The 14,064-nt window shown below is 55.2% G+C and overlaps 2 protein-coding genes across 8 annotated transcripts in view; one reads left to right on the top strand and one right to left on the bottom strand.

Moving 5' to 3' along the window:
• ABCB9 (ATP binding cassette subfamily B member 9) overlaps positions 1-14,064 on the top strand; it is a 41,061-nt gene that overhangs the window by 2,045 nt on the left and 24,952 nt on the right. Inside the window, exon 1 of one of the 3 annotated variants that reach the window (XM_073881252.1) lies at positions 11,758-11,893. The exons of 1 other annotated variant lie outside the window; for it this stretch is intronic. The gene's annotated coding sequence lies outside the window, so the exon portion shown is untranslated. Of the gene's footprint in view, positions 1-11,757; positions 11,906-14,064 lie in introns of those variants that run through there. One more of the 3 variants, XM_073881254.1, reaches the window with a different exon arrangement.
• On the bottom strand, positions 460-5,212 carry OGFOD2 (2-oxoglutarate and iron dependent oxygenase domain containing 2). Of its 5 annotated transcripts, none has more exons than XM_025889799.2 (7): positions 4,456-5,212; positions 4,019-4,075; positions 3,184-3,297; positions 2,995-3,094; positions 1,398-1,525; positions 910-1,167; positions 460-835 (listed from the first exon to the last, which is right to left on the bottom strand). In XM_025889799.2, the coding sequence occupies exons 1-7, from the start codon at positions 4,585-4,587 to the stop codon at positions 572-574; spliced, it is 1,053 nt and encodes a 350-aa protein (XP_025745584.1). In that variant the 5' UTR covers positions 4,588-5,212; the 3' UTR covers positions 460-571. The 5 variants fall into 5 exon arrangements, with proteins under 5 accessions (XP_025745584.1, XP_025745585.1, XP_025745589.1 ...); XM_025889800.2 differs by lacking the exon at positions 4,456-5,212 and adding an exon at positions 4,213-4,443 and having other exon boundaries at positions 3,184-3,332; XM_025889804.2 differs by lacking the exons at positions 2,995-3,094; positions 3,184-3,297 and having other exon boundaries at positions 4,456-4,827.

Here is a 14,064-nt window from a genome sequence, read left to right as displayed (position 1 = left end):
GCTATTGGTGGCTCACCCGAATCCCCTTTATAGACAGATGCTCTCCATCCCTGCTGTGGTGTGTGTTCCTAACTCACCTGTACTCTTCTCTGGAAGGTTCCCTTGGTCATGGGAGCCAACCTGCCCTGGAGATGGGTATCTGGGAAGTCACTGCCACCTCCCCACCCACCGCCCAGTGCCCAGCGCAGCCCAGAGACACCCTATAGCCTCTCTGACCCGGGGGGCGGGGGCGCAGACTGCTAGATTCATGCTCGAGTGCTCCGCAGGATTGGGCTGAGGCTGCATGCCCTTTGAAACCACATCTTGGCCCAGCTCTTTCCCGCCCTGTCCTTCCCTCACACCCTTCTCCTGAAGGTTTTCCTTCAACAAACCACCTGCCCAGGAATCCCCATCTCAGGCTCTGACAAACCTGACCCAAGCCAGCCTGTCTGGGGAAAGAATGACGCAGAAGCCGCTGTGTCCTTTTGAACCAAGAAGTGCCTGAGGGCTGCAGGAAGTTTATTCCTGTCCTACCCTACCCAAGAGGCAGAGCCCTCGCCTGCCATGCTACCCCCACACGGCCCGGCCTGGCTCAAGTCAGGGCGCACACATCCACCACAGGGGGCTCCTCGCGGGTGAAGCCGTCGCCGAAGCCCTCGTCGTCCACCAGGTCAGGTTTGCGGCAGCACATGGGGCACAGGCGGTTACGCACAGCAGAGGCCCGGAGCCAGATGACGAGGTTCCAGCGCTCGCCCGTGCCCAGGGGCCGGGCCCCGTGCAGCTGGCCACCCCGGTGCAGGATGCCCTGGCCCACCACGTGCTCCACCTCCAGGGGCCGGGCCAGGGCTGAAGGCGCCTGCAGGAAGCGGGGCTCAGGCCTGGGCACTCCCGGCTGCCCCAGGCCCTGCGCCCTGGGTCACACACACTCACCTGGAAGAGGCCCCCGAAGTACAGGGCGCCCCCCGTGAAGGCCTTGCCAAGGGCCACGTTGAGGGTGAGCTCGGCGTTATCATAGTGGCAGCCGAGCTCACGGTCCTGGCCTGGCGCGTATTTGACCACGAAGGCCCGGTGGCTGTCAAGCCAGCCCCCTCCACAGTCTGGATACAGCAGCGCTGTCAGTGGCTGCAGGAAGCGCTCCCGCAGGGGCGTCACCAGCTGCTCATCCAGGCCTAGCTCGTGCAGCAGCACCTGGGAGGGGGACCCCCAGGGGTCAGCAGGGAAACTGACGGGGCCTCACCCTGGGTCCCTGCGGGAGTCTCTTACCAAGGACACTGTTATTTGCAGGTACCAGCTTCACAATAATCCTACCATGACCTCATTTTACAGACAGGGAGACTAAGACCCCAACAGACCCCAACAGCTCTTCTCCAGCACCGCAGATACGTCCCCCCAACCCCTGACGCCCCTGCCTCACCCACCCCATAATTGTTCATGGTGTTGGGTCTTCCCTTGGGCATGTCTGACTGCTCGAAGTGCTCCAGCTCCTGCAGCAGGGCCTGGCAGAATGGTGCTGTGAGCACCGGCAGCCGGTAGATACGCTTCGCCCCTGCAAAGGGAGGGACAGCGTGGGTCTGTGTCCTCGTGAGCTCTGTGAGCCTGAGCATGCCGTGTCACCTCCCTCGGCCTCAGTTTCCTCACCTGTACGATGGGGACAACATGGGTACTCACCTCTCAGGGCTGTTGTGACCACTAATGACATACTGTGTGGGTAGCAGGGAGGCCTATTCCTGGGCCCCCTCATTTGTCCCTGGAGACTCTCATCCTGCTTCCATAGGCGCCCACACGTCTAGCCTCTAGACTCCGATGTGAGTTTTGATGAGGCCCAGAGATGGGAAGGGATTAGCCCAATGACACCCAGCAGGCTGGTGATGGAGCCGAGCGGGGATCACAGAGCCAGCCTCAGGCCTTCTCTGCACGGCCCCCCCAAGAGCCATCAACATTTGCACCCCAACTGAAGTGCCCCTTGGAGCCTCTGTTCCCCACACAGGAAGGCTGAGGAGGGCTGCTCCTTCTTGCTGGGCCCTGTTTAGGGAGAAGCCAGGCTCAGATCAGAAATGCAAACATTCCTTGGCAGATGCACCAACGCCCTGGGGTGCGGGGTTCGTGTGGCCCCCACACTTTCCACCAACACACAGCCCAGCCCCACCCAGACCTTCACAGAATCTCCACTGATGGGGAGTGGGTGGCAACGAGGAGGAGTCCCTCCAGGCTAGGAGGGACAGTTTCATTCACATTCCATCCTGTGCCTCACAAGAGAGCACAAGCTTCATAAAGGGAGGAACACTGTACACCTGTCTCCCCACAGGACCCCCAGACCTAGGAATGACACTAACGGTAAGGTAAGGAAACCTCTCCTGAGCACCGTGCACCCGGCCTATTAGGCACATTACCTCACTTAATCACACTTTAGGAGATGGGTATTACTAGTTCTCCCCTTTCACAGATGGTGACACTGAGGCAGAGGAATTAAGGAACTTGGAAGGGCTGGCACTTCCTGCTGCGTTTAGCCAGTGGGAGATCCCAGCAGGAGATCCAAAGGCAGGAGAGACGCATTTCTGAGCTTGGTGTGGCTTTGTGCCTCTTCTCAAGGCCACAGCAGTTACCTGGCAGCCCCTCTCCCACAACTCCAGTCATGGCAGGTTCAAGAAACTTCATTGCCCACTTCTCTAGGTCAAGGGATAGGAACTGTCTCTCCCCAGCCTGCGGTTAGTCCTGGGCTGGGAGATGTGGGGTGGGTCCTTCACCGTCATGCACACCTGTCTTAGCTGTCCCTTTGTTAAGTTCTGCAGTACCCCCCATTTGGGTATGCCAGCTGGTTCACACCCGACACAGGCATTGAGTGAGTATGTGTTGGGCAAGTGAGTAAGTGAATACAGATGCCCTGCTCCTGACAGGTAGTCCCACCAGCCCTTCTAGCTCCTGCTGGTTTGGATTTTGGAGGCAGGCATGGTGGAGGGACCCCAGTCTCCCACCCCCTAGTCCTAGTGCTACTAGGTGATGGGGCCAAGACCTCACCAGACACCGTCTCCAGCCGCTGGAGAAGGCCTTCAAGGTCTGCACCCGGTGATGTGCTGTACTCAGCTGCAGCCAAAAACTCGGGGGCCAGAGCCTCGTCCTGGGGGCAGAACCCACTAGCTGTGAGGCAGACAGGCCCCAAGTCTGGATGCCTCCAGCTTCTTCCAGTAACCTGCCCCTGCCAGGTACCTGCAGCGTGTTGTAGACATCAGGCCGCGCTGGGTGGTAGGAGCTCGAAATGAGGGCTTTCCTGGCAGCCGACTCCTGCCCCAGCCGCTGCCGTCGCTCCACCTCCTGCTCAAGCTGGGTGGCACAGGGCCTAGTTATCAAGATGGGGCCTCACACCCCCCCACACACACAAGGTCACTGTACAGAGGAGGAAACTGAGGCTCAGGAAGGGGCAGGGCCTGGGTTGAGAACCAAGTCTCCCTACACACCCGATTCTATCAGGGTAAACTGCAGGTGCCAAGCTGTTAGCTGAAGGCAACTCCACCCACTCTGGGTTGCACCATTCAGAGTCTGGCTGTGATGGGAACCCCTGGACATGCCCAACTAGCTGGGCCACTGAGGGAGGGGAATGGAATCCCAGCCAAGCCTTGTGTTCCAGAGGCTGCAGAGGGCTGGCCTAGGAAGCTTCCCCTTACTCACCCCCAGGTGAGGAAGGAGACAGAAGATGCCAGCAGCCCTGGCACCAGCCAAAGGGCAGTGGGTGAAGACATGAAGAGGCCGGAGCCCAGCTGCCCTGGGTGGGATCTCAACTCCACCTGCTGTGAAGCCTTACGCAAGTGTCTTAAGAGGGTGTAAGGCAGACAACTTGGCATTTTCCACTTTCTCTTTTTCTGGTGCCAGGCCCCAGGTGCTGCAGTGAGGGGGCACAGGAAGAGGGCAAGGGGAGGTCTCAGGAGCCCTTCAGGGAGCTGGGGCTGGCAGGCCTACGGCTGGGAAGCCCCCTCAAGCTGCTGCCACCAATCTATAAGGGCTAAGAGGAAGGGCCAGGCTGGGCGGGGAGGGTGGGGCGTGTTACCTCTCCTAACAGCTGCTGGAAGTCCTTGGGGCTGACACACCCTCGGCTGCGCAGGATCTGAGAGCAGAAAATCCAGTGAGCAAGTCACTTAACGGCTCTGGGCCTCAGTTTCCCCTCGTTGAGATGGAGATGAGAGCCCCGACCTGACGGGGTCATTGTGAGGATGAAATTCGGGAAGTACGAAGCGTACTTACGTTTAGGGTAAGTACGGTAAGAGAGCATCCCCGCGCCGGGCCCTGCCCGAAGCACTTTACACGTACGTTTACTCATTCATTCCTTACGACCACCTCACTAAGGAGATACTACTATCCCCATTTAAGGTGAAAAAACCCGAGGCACCCAGAGATCCTGTCCTCCTTGCTGTCAGATCGGAGCACCCGGGCAAAGCGAACGGCCTGCCCTCCCATTTCTCCGCAGAGCCGATGGAGGCCACTCACCGGGCCGTAGTCCCGGCGCAGCTGCTGCTCGCCCCGGAAGCGCACGTGGAGCCCGTAGCGCGCCACGTACAAGTTCTCGGAGCAGAAGCAGGCGCAGCGGCAGAAACGCCGCGGGGCCCCAGCCGTCGCCATGGTGAAGGGCCGCGCGCCGCCCCGCCGGCTTCCGTAGGAGCACTTCCGGCGCGCCCCGAGCCGAGCCGGGGACCGGGGTGGACCCCGCGTGGAACCGGCGGCAAGGGTCCGTTCCAAGTTCCCAAGTGCAGAAGAGAACGAAGACTCCGCCCCAGAAAACGGTCTGCGGGGGGGCAGAGACGCCCCCGGGCCAGGGGAGGGGCGGACGGCCTCGGCTGAGAGCGTGTGCTCTTCTCGTGCCGCCTCACGGTTTCCCCGTCCACGAGGCGGGGACCAATCGCCCCTTTACAGATAGGCAAACTGAGTCACACCTTCACAGGACGGGGACAGGTTGGGACTTGGAACCCCCCCCCCAGGCCTTTTGCTTAAATGCCACCTCCCTTTTCTACTCGGAGTTTCTGAAGAGGCAGCCAACGGCAGGAGGACAGTTAGAGGAGCTCTGGGGTCCGATCTCTCCAACTAGCAGCTAGCCGGTTCTGTGCGTCTGAGCTTGGGCTTAGCATTCCTCCCGGGGCCCTGTCCGGCACTCCTCGAGCCTCCGCCGCGGGCTCGGGATTTGCTGCTGAGAGCCCCGGGGCAGTGTCCACACGAAAACGCTCCGTCCGCCGTGACTTCCGGTGGCTGGGCCGAAGGAGTCGAGTGTGGGCGGGGAACAGGGTGTGGTCTGGTGACGGCGACACCCCGCAAGGCGCGGTCCAGGTTCTGCACAGCCGCAGTGTGAGCTGAGTGTGTTTTCTTTTAGAGCGTGCTCCGACACCTCGGGGAGACGCGTCGTAGCTGCTACGTCCCTTGCCTCGGGGACCCCCGCCTTGGTCCGCCATGCACCCCGCAGGTCCAGGTCTGCAAAGCCCCTGGAGGAAGCTTGGACCTCTTGCTGAGATGGGGAAAACTAAGGCTGGGGGTAGGGGATGAAGTCCTGTTCCCGCCCCCAGAATTCCGTCCCTGGCTCAGCGTGGTGCGAGGATGGGGGTGGGGAGGAAGACTGGGGCCTCGAGAGTCCAGCTCTTAGCCCGGATACACAGGTGACCACGAATGGTAACTCCTGTTGGCCGACTTTCACCTTCTGCCCTTTCATCCATACAGCAAGGCTTTGAGCGAGGTAGTAGTATGTCACCCTCGTTACAGTTGGAGAAACAGGCTCAGAGAGGGGCGGCGACCTGCCTGCCCCAGGGTTCACCGCAACAGGGGTTCTCTGAGTGGTTGGATTATGAGGGATTGCAGATTTTCTCTTTGTGCTTGTTAGCATTTATTTTCTTGATGCTTGCCTCTGCCCCCCGCCCCGTGTATGCACGGGTTTACACTCATTCACATTCGCAGTGAGACACATAACGCACTCAAACACACCCTTCTGTGCTCACACACATGCACACACCATCACAAGTATGCTCATACTTTTGACACACTCACACCCACTCATACACAACACTTCACATACAGGCACAGCCACACACTCATCCTCACACACCTATCACCCACACTCACACATCCAACACGGTCCCTGGTTCCTCCCAGCTCTGTGGCAAATTGGGCCCCGAGGCCTGCCTGTGGCTCCTACCGAAGCCCCAGGGCCCCAGAGGGAGGTGGGAGACCCTCACATCCTGTGCGACCATGCCAGGCTGCCCTCTCCAGCTTTCTCCACCAGCATGTCTGCAGGTCCAGGGCTCCCGCCAGCACCTGGAGGGGCTGGGAAGAGGCTTCTGCTCTCAGGGAAAAACCCACACCAACAGCCTGATTGGTTTTCACACTGGCTGGCCAGGGGCAGCAAGACCATCCTGAGTGTGGGAGGTTTGCATGTGAGCATGTGGAAGCGTGTTTTGAGTGACATAAGCTCCCTGCCCTTCTGAAGCTCAGTCAAGGTGGGGAGACAGGAGTAAGGAAGGAAATAAATACAAGATCAAGTTATTTTCATTCAGTCGTAAGTGCTGGGAAGAAAGCCAGGTGATGGGATGGTGAGTGCCTTGGAGGTGGCCGCTTTAGACCGAATGACCGGAGAAAGCCTCCCAAAGAGTGACATTTCAGCCGAGCTCCAATGGCTGCAGCAAGATCTGGCAGCAAAGAGTTCTAGGCAGGGGAATTAAAAGGGCAATGCCCCTGCAGTGGGATGAGCTTGCCATGCTTGAAGAGCAGCAAGGCGTACAAGAGGGCAAGTCCTAGGGGATGACGCCAGAGTGGTACTCGAGCCAAATCACTGGGCTTTGGAGACCACTGTTAACATTTTGGATTTTACTCTACATGTGAAGGGAAGCTGCCAAATCCTCGCAACAAACCGTATGAGGTAGGAGTTGTCCCCATTTTACAGAGGTGGAAAACGAAAGAGAGGTTGAATGGCCCACCCAAGGCCACACAGCTCGCAAGTAGTGGAGTCTGGAATGGAACAGGAGTCTGTTTTCTTTCTCCTTCGGTGCCCTTTCCCCTCTTCAGGCAATAAATCTAGGTTACTGGGTCACGGGTCCTGGGACCCAGCCCAACCCTCCTGAAGGTGCCAGTCTTCCCCAAGGGGGAGAATGACCCTCAGGGCCGCTTCCTCCTCAAGGACCCAGCTCCCCAGCCCGGAGCTGTGTGCCCTGAGAAGGTGTTTAAACTTTCATGGGTGTCTTGATTGCCCAGCGACAGCGAAGGGCCCTGCTCTCCAGGAAAGGATCCATGTCCCCAGTTCTGTGTGCACTACCCCATCTTCCTCCCCCAGAGGCCCAAGGCAGGCCTGGCACATGCATCCTCCCCCCAGTGCACACTGTTAGATTTCTCCCTTTGCAGCAGTTTGCAAGATGAGCGTGTTCTGCTTATCAGTTTAGACTGGCTCTCCCAGTGGTCCCCCTTCTCCTTGGAAGCAGTGTCTCCACCCCTACCCCGCCCCAGCCTGGGCTCAATCGCCAAAGGGAACAACAGCAAGGAATATTAATAGTACTTGATCCATGTGCTCTCAACCAGCACTGATGTGTTTTTGTTGTCTGTGTGAGGTATTACATATTTTTTAAGATTTTTTTTTTAAGTAATCTCTACACCCAATGTGGGGCTCGAACTCAACCTCGAGAGCCAAGAGTCGCACGCCCTGCCAAATGAGCCAGCTAGGCGGTGCTCCTGTTTGAGATATTATTAAACCTATTTTACAGATGAGGCTCCGTGAAGTACAGGGGCCTGTCTAGGGCCATAAACCTAGTAAGTGACAGGACCAGAATTACAGTACCCATCTTTCTATCTGATTCCAGAGTGTATTTGTGGGGGTGTGTACATATGCATACGTCCATGTGTATATGCATGTTGCAATTACGTGTAATTCTATGTATCTATACACATTCTTTTGAATTCATATAGAGCACACTACAAAAAAGGGCACATCTCTGGTGTACAGCTGGTGAATTTTTATAAACTAGACACACCCATGTAACCAGCATCCGGTTCCCAAAACAAAACATTCCAGCCCCCACCGTGTCCCTGCTCAGCCACTACCCACCTCCGAAGGCCAATCACTACCCTGACTCCTAAGAGCCAGGATTAGTCTGGCCTGCTGTTGAATTTGGTACAAATAAAATCATATACCATGTATTGTTTTGTATACTGCGTCTTTGACTCAGCATTCTGTTGGTGAGATTCATGGCTGTTGTCCGGTGTAGTGGGCGCTCGTGCTTCTTCGTGGCTGCCTAGCATTCCACTGGGGGCCCACTCCATCCCCCGAGCCATTCTGCAGCTGAAAGACGCTTGTATTGTTTCCAGTTTGGAGATGTCTCGAATGAAGCTGCTAGGAACACCTGTAATTTATCTTTTGCAGTAAAATATACATAATATAGAACTTACCATTTTAACCTTTTTTATAATAGACTTTACTTTCTTTAAGATTTTATTTATTTGATAGAGAGAGCGCGCACACAAGCAGGGGGAGTGGCAGGCAGAGGGAGAGGGAGAAGCAGGCTCCCCGCCAAGCAAGGAGCCCGATGTGGGGCTCGATCCCAGGACCCTGGGATCATGACCTGAGCCGAAGGCAGCCACTTAACCAACTGAGCCGCCCAGGCGCCCCTGGACTTTACTGTTTATTATTATTATTATTTTCAGGTTTTATTTATTTCGACAGAGACAGCGAGAGAGGGAACACAAGCAGGGGGGAGTGGGAGAGGGAGAAGCAGGCTTCCCACGGAGCAGGGAGCCCAGTGCGGGGCTCGATCCCAGGACCCTGGGATCATGACCTGAGCCGAAGGCAGACGCTTAACAACTGAGCCACGGAGGCGCCCCTGGACTTTACTGTTCAGAGCAGTTTTAGGTTTCACAGCAAAACTGAGTGGCAAGTACAGAGATTGACCATATGCCCCACTCCCCCCCACTATCAACATCCCTCACCAGAGTGGTACATTTGTTACACGTTATTACCCAAAGTCCATGGTTTACACTAGGGTTCACTCTTGGAGTTGTCTCTTCTGGGGTTTGGGGCAATGTAGAATGACACATATCTACCACTGTGGTCTCATACAGAATAGTTTCACTGCCCTCAAAATCCTCTGTGCTCCACCTGTTCATCCCTCCCTCCTCCCCAACCCCTGGCAGCCACTGATCCTTTTACCACCTCCATGGTTCTGTCTTTTCCGGATGTCATATAATTGGTATCAGCATATAGTCTTTTCGGATTGTTTCTTTCACTTAGTAATAGGCATTTATGTTTCCTCCATGTCTTTTAGTGGCTCGATAACTGAATAATACTATATTGTCTGGATGGGCCACAGTTGATCCATCCCCCTACTGAAGGACATCTTGCTTGCTTCCAAGTTTCAGCAGTTATGAGTAAAGCTGCTATAAACATCCACTTGCAGGCTCTTATGTGGACATCAGTTTTCAGCTCATTTGGGCCAATACCTAGGGGCATGATTGCTGAGTCATACAGTAATAGGATGTTTAGTTTTATAAGAAACCACCAAACCCGTCGAAAGTAACTCTACTATTTACATTCCTACCAGCAGTGAATGAGAGTTCCTGTCGCTCACATCTTCACCAGCATTTGGTGTTGTCGGTGTTTTGGATCTTAGCAATTCTGTTAGGTAGGTAATGGTATCATGTTGTTTTAATTCGCAATTTCTTAATGATATGACGTTGAGCATCATTTCATACGTTTATTTGCCATCTGTATATCTTGTTTGGTGAGGTGTCTGTTCAGGTCTTTTGCCTCTTTTTTAAATTGGGTTATTTGGGGTTTTTTTAATTGTCGAGTTTTAAGTGTTTTTGTATATTTTGGATAACAGACCTTCATCAGATATATTTTTTGCAAATATTTTCTCCCAGTCTGTGGTTTGTCTTCTCATTCTCTTGACGGCATCTTTGCAGAGCAGAAGTTTTTGATTGTCATGAAGTTCAGCCTGTCAATTCTTTCATGAATTGTGCCTTTGATGTTGCACCTAAAAATCCAGATTTTTTCCTATCTTCTAAGAGTTTTATAGTTTTGCGTTTTACATTTAGGTCTTTGGTCCATTTTGAGTTAATTTTTGTGAAAGGTGTGAGGTCTGAGTCTAGATTTTTTTTTTTTTTTGCATGTTGCAGTCCAGTTGTTTCAATACCATTTGTGGAAAAGATTGTGTTTGTTCCGTTGTGCTGCCTTTGTTCCTTTGTCAAAGATCAGTTGACTATATTTATAGGGGTCTATTTCTGGATGCTCTATACCGTTCCATTGATCTCTGTGTCTGTTCGTTCATCAAAACCACACTGTCTTGATTACTGTAGCTTTAGAGTAAGTCTCGAAGTCATGCAGCATCAGCCCTCCAACGTTGCTTTTCTCCTTCAATACCATGTCAGCTGTTTCCACACAGCAAAAATGACGGAGCCTGGATCTGGACCCAGCTCTGAGTCACTCTGACTTTTGGATAGCCCATCCAGGATACTTTCTTCACGTACAGTCATATATTTGCTTTTGTTTTTGCACAAACATTAACTACTCCAACTTTATTCTGTCCCTTGTTTTTACTCAATCCGTTTAGGAGGTCATTCCATACCTTTACGTAACTTCTGTATACAAACACATACATACATTCATTGTTTTTTCCCCTGCCACAGGGTGGTCTGTTGCGCCCCGCTCTGTAATGATTTGGCCAGTCCCTTAAGGAAGGGTATTTAGGATATTTTCAGAGTTTTGCTACTACAGTAACTATCTGCAGACTAGGATCTTTGCTCCCCTCTACCAGTCTTATCTATAGAAGAAATTCCTACTGGGTCAAAAAAAAAAAAAGCTTTTTAAAATCTGAACTTTGCCAAATTCTCCTTGAAGGAGGCTGTCCCATGTGAGTGGCAGAGGCTGTTTTAAATTCAGAGTGCTTTAAGCCTTTGACTGAAGGGCGGAGAGGAGAGGCGATATATTGCCCCACCTGCCACCCACTCTGGCCTTGGCCTATTCTCCCAGGCTCTTGGTTCAGGCCACACCCGTTGCCTAGAAGCCTGCTCACCTTGCACCTTTCCCAGAGAGCCCTGCCCAGCTCGGGTAGCCCTGTGTCACTTTCCATGGCCTCACCCAGTTTTATTCCTTTATGGCACTTACCACCAAATGAAATTATCTTATGTATATACCTGTTGATTTCCTGTCTCCCCTATTCTGCAGAGGATGGGGGTTTTCCTTTTTTCACACTCAGCCGTATTCCTAGCACCCAGCACCTAGCGGTCACTCGGTGTTGCTGTTTCCCCTACCCCAATCTCTACTACCCTGCTCTGTTTCTCTCTGTAAAATGTATTCCCTTCCAACAGATATAATTGACTTATTTATCATATGTATTGCCTGACTCCCTCACTAGAGTGTCAGCTCCAGCAGGGCAGGGATTCTGTTTGTTCACTGTTGTATCTCAACAGCTTAGAATGGCACAAGGCACATAGTAGATGCTGCACAAATAGTTGTTGGAAGAAAGAAAGAGACAGAGAGAAAGGCAAAGAGGGAGGAAGGGAGGAAATGAAGGAAGGAAGGAAAGATCATAGCCCCCACCCTCATGGGCTGGCAGGTTGTCCCTCCAGAGGAAAAGACCCATTAAAGAGCTGCCGCCCCCCAGGTTGGGCCTGGGCCCTCCAGACCTGGAGCACAGAGCTGGAGGGCCCGGCGGGAGGGGGGGGGGGCTAGCTCTGGCCCCGCCCCCAGAGGCCCCGCCCCGCCCCACCCGTCAGCCGGCCTGGGCGCCAGCCGGGCTCCGCTCCGACCTTGCCGCGGCGCAGCGGGGGTGGGAGGCGGGGAGGAGCGGCGGCAGGAGCGGAGCGAGCGCGGCGCGGGGCGCAGTCGCCAATGACCTGCGCGGAACCTGCGCCCCTGACGACCCAAGCCCACTGCGCCCCCTCCTCACGGCTCACCTGGTGCCAGGTAAGGTAACAGGTAAGACCGCGGCGCCCGGCAACCCCGGACGGGTCGTTCTCTAGCCGGGGTGCCAAGCCGGACACGGGCTGGGGGCGTCTGGGTCCCCCTGCCTCAGAGGTGGAGTAGGCATCACTGTTGAAGGTGGCACCCTTCTGGGAGCCTTCTCGCCTCCGCCCCTGTCCCCAGGCGCCCTCGGCTGCAGGTCCCAGCCCCCCATCCCTGCAGCCGCATCCTTTCCACGCCCGCAGGGCGAATGTTGCTTCTTTTTTTTTTTTTTTTTTTTAACTCCTCACGCGCCGCTGCCTCTTGGAAAATGGTGTGGGCGCCTTTTGGGGAGGATCCTGGGATGGCTGTTCTCCCCCTAGGAACGTACTGTGCGACTTCCCAGGGCTCCCCGCGTTCTACAGCGGCGCCTGCCCACGGGGCCTGAGCACCCTGGCTGTGGCAGAAGCCTGCGGGTTCCGACCTGGGCCTGCAGATCTTGGCAGACGGTTCCCCTCAGTCTCCCCTGCTGGTCAGTGGGCTGACGTTCCACACGCATCCACCCTGGCAGTAGGCCTGTGGGTTCCCAGGGGCTCCTCCCTTATTTCTGGGTCTGTGTTAAAACAGGATGCCGCCTTCCCCCACCTGATGTCACTTAAGATAGCTTTAAGCTGGTCTGACAGGATTCAGTGTCTTCTGCCCACTGCCTCACCCCCTGGAGATAGGCTGGCCTCCATCCCTGCTTCGGAGGGCAGGTGGCAGGTGACCAGAGGAGGGTTGTAGGAAGGCCACCGTAGTTCCCCAGTTGGCCTTCGCCTGGAGCCACGGGTGACCTAAAACAACTTTCCCAAGTCTCTGAGAGAGGGCCAGTCCCAGCATGAGATGTGGTGGGCTGAGCAAGGCTGGAGTCAGGATGGAACAAAGTGGATCCAGCCCAGTCCTGGTGCTATGGCCCGAAACCCCCCAGTGGCACCACCCTCCATTGGCCAGTGTTTGCTGAGCAGTGAATGGGCCTTTCCACTGCTGGGCAAATGACAATTTGGGGTGGAAAGTTCACCACGTTAGGAGTGGATCAAACTGCTTGGACCACCTAGGTCCTTGAGGACCCTTTTGTCGTGGTCCCTGAGTAGCCTGGGCACGTCCCACCCAGAGAGTCAAGTGTTGGGTTTCAGTCCTGCCTTTGCCTATTGTCTGCACGCCACCTAACTTCCCCAGGCCTCCGTTTCCCCACCTGTAAAGTGGGGGTGATTACGTGAGGACCTCCCACAATAGGGGCGAGGATGAACGAGAATGGGAGGTGCCGGGCACTTAGCCCACTGTTTGGCAGTGAGTAGCGTGCCGTAAACGGTAGCTGTTACGGTTGTGATAATAATTGTCATTTATTATCTCCTGGGTGTTGCAGACTTGCCTTCCGTGCAGCTGATGGCTGGAGGTGCCCCAACCACCATTTCTACTGAGACTAAAAGCCTTTGGCAGGACCCCCTGTGGGGATGGGGTCACTTGCTAATCCTGTGCCATTCCTTAGCGTCTGGGGGCAAGGCGAGTTGCCCCTGTCTTCCCGGGCCATGTCACATCCTGGACAGGGCCTGCTCTGGCCTCTGGCCACCACCTTGTCCTTGTCCCTCGGGCCTCTCTTGCCACCCATGTGCTCACACTTTGCCCTCCAGCTCCACCTGGCTGAGCTCGGCTGCATCCACCAGATCAGGCAGCTGGAAAGCAGGGCTGTGCCTCCAAGCCACCCGGGGGTCCCCATCCTCCCCTCCTCACAGTCTTGGCTGGTGGTCTGGTCCCCCTCACCCTCCTGCTCAGTAAATTTTAAAAATAACAGAGTAGCCTGTCCCCACTGAGGGCTGTAACCCGACCCGAGCTGGATTCTGCTCCATCAGAGCCTGGAGTACAAGGACTCAGCCCTTGGGAGTATGGGGCCGTGGTGCCATAGCTACTCTGTCCTCAGCTTGCTGGGTGACTCTAGACAGGCTTCACCCCCTGCTGCTTCTCTGTGCCTCAGTTTCCCCATCCATATAATGTGGTTCAGATGGTCTGTGATGCTGGAGTGTGAAACTTTGCTTATGCTGGTGAAGATAAACAGTCGGGGTCCCCTTGCTGGTGACTGTCAAATGGGGTTGACATTACCCCAAGCAGAGGGGTGTTGGGAAGGAACTCCCCCAGTGACTGGGAGCGGGAGCAGGAAGAGT

The sequence above is a fragment of the Callorhinus ursinus genome, unplaced genomic scaffold (genome assembly GCF_003265705.2).
Source record: "Callorhinus ursinus isolate GAN/ISIS: 27379988/994484 unplaced genomic scaffold, GSC_fseal_2.0 scaffold41, whole genome shotgun sequence".
NCBI classification, from domain to species: Eukaryota; Metazoa; Chordata; class Mammalia; order Carnivora; family Otariidae; genus Callorhinus; species Callorhinus ursinus.
Note: the sequence above shows the minus strand (reverse complement) of the source record. Positions and strands in the feature narration are given on the sequence as shown.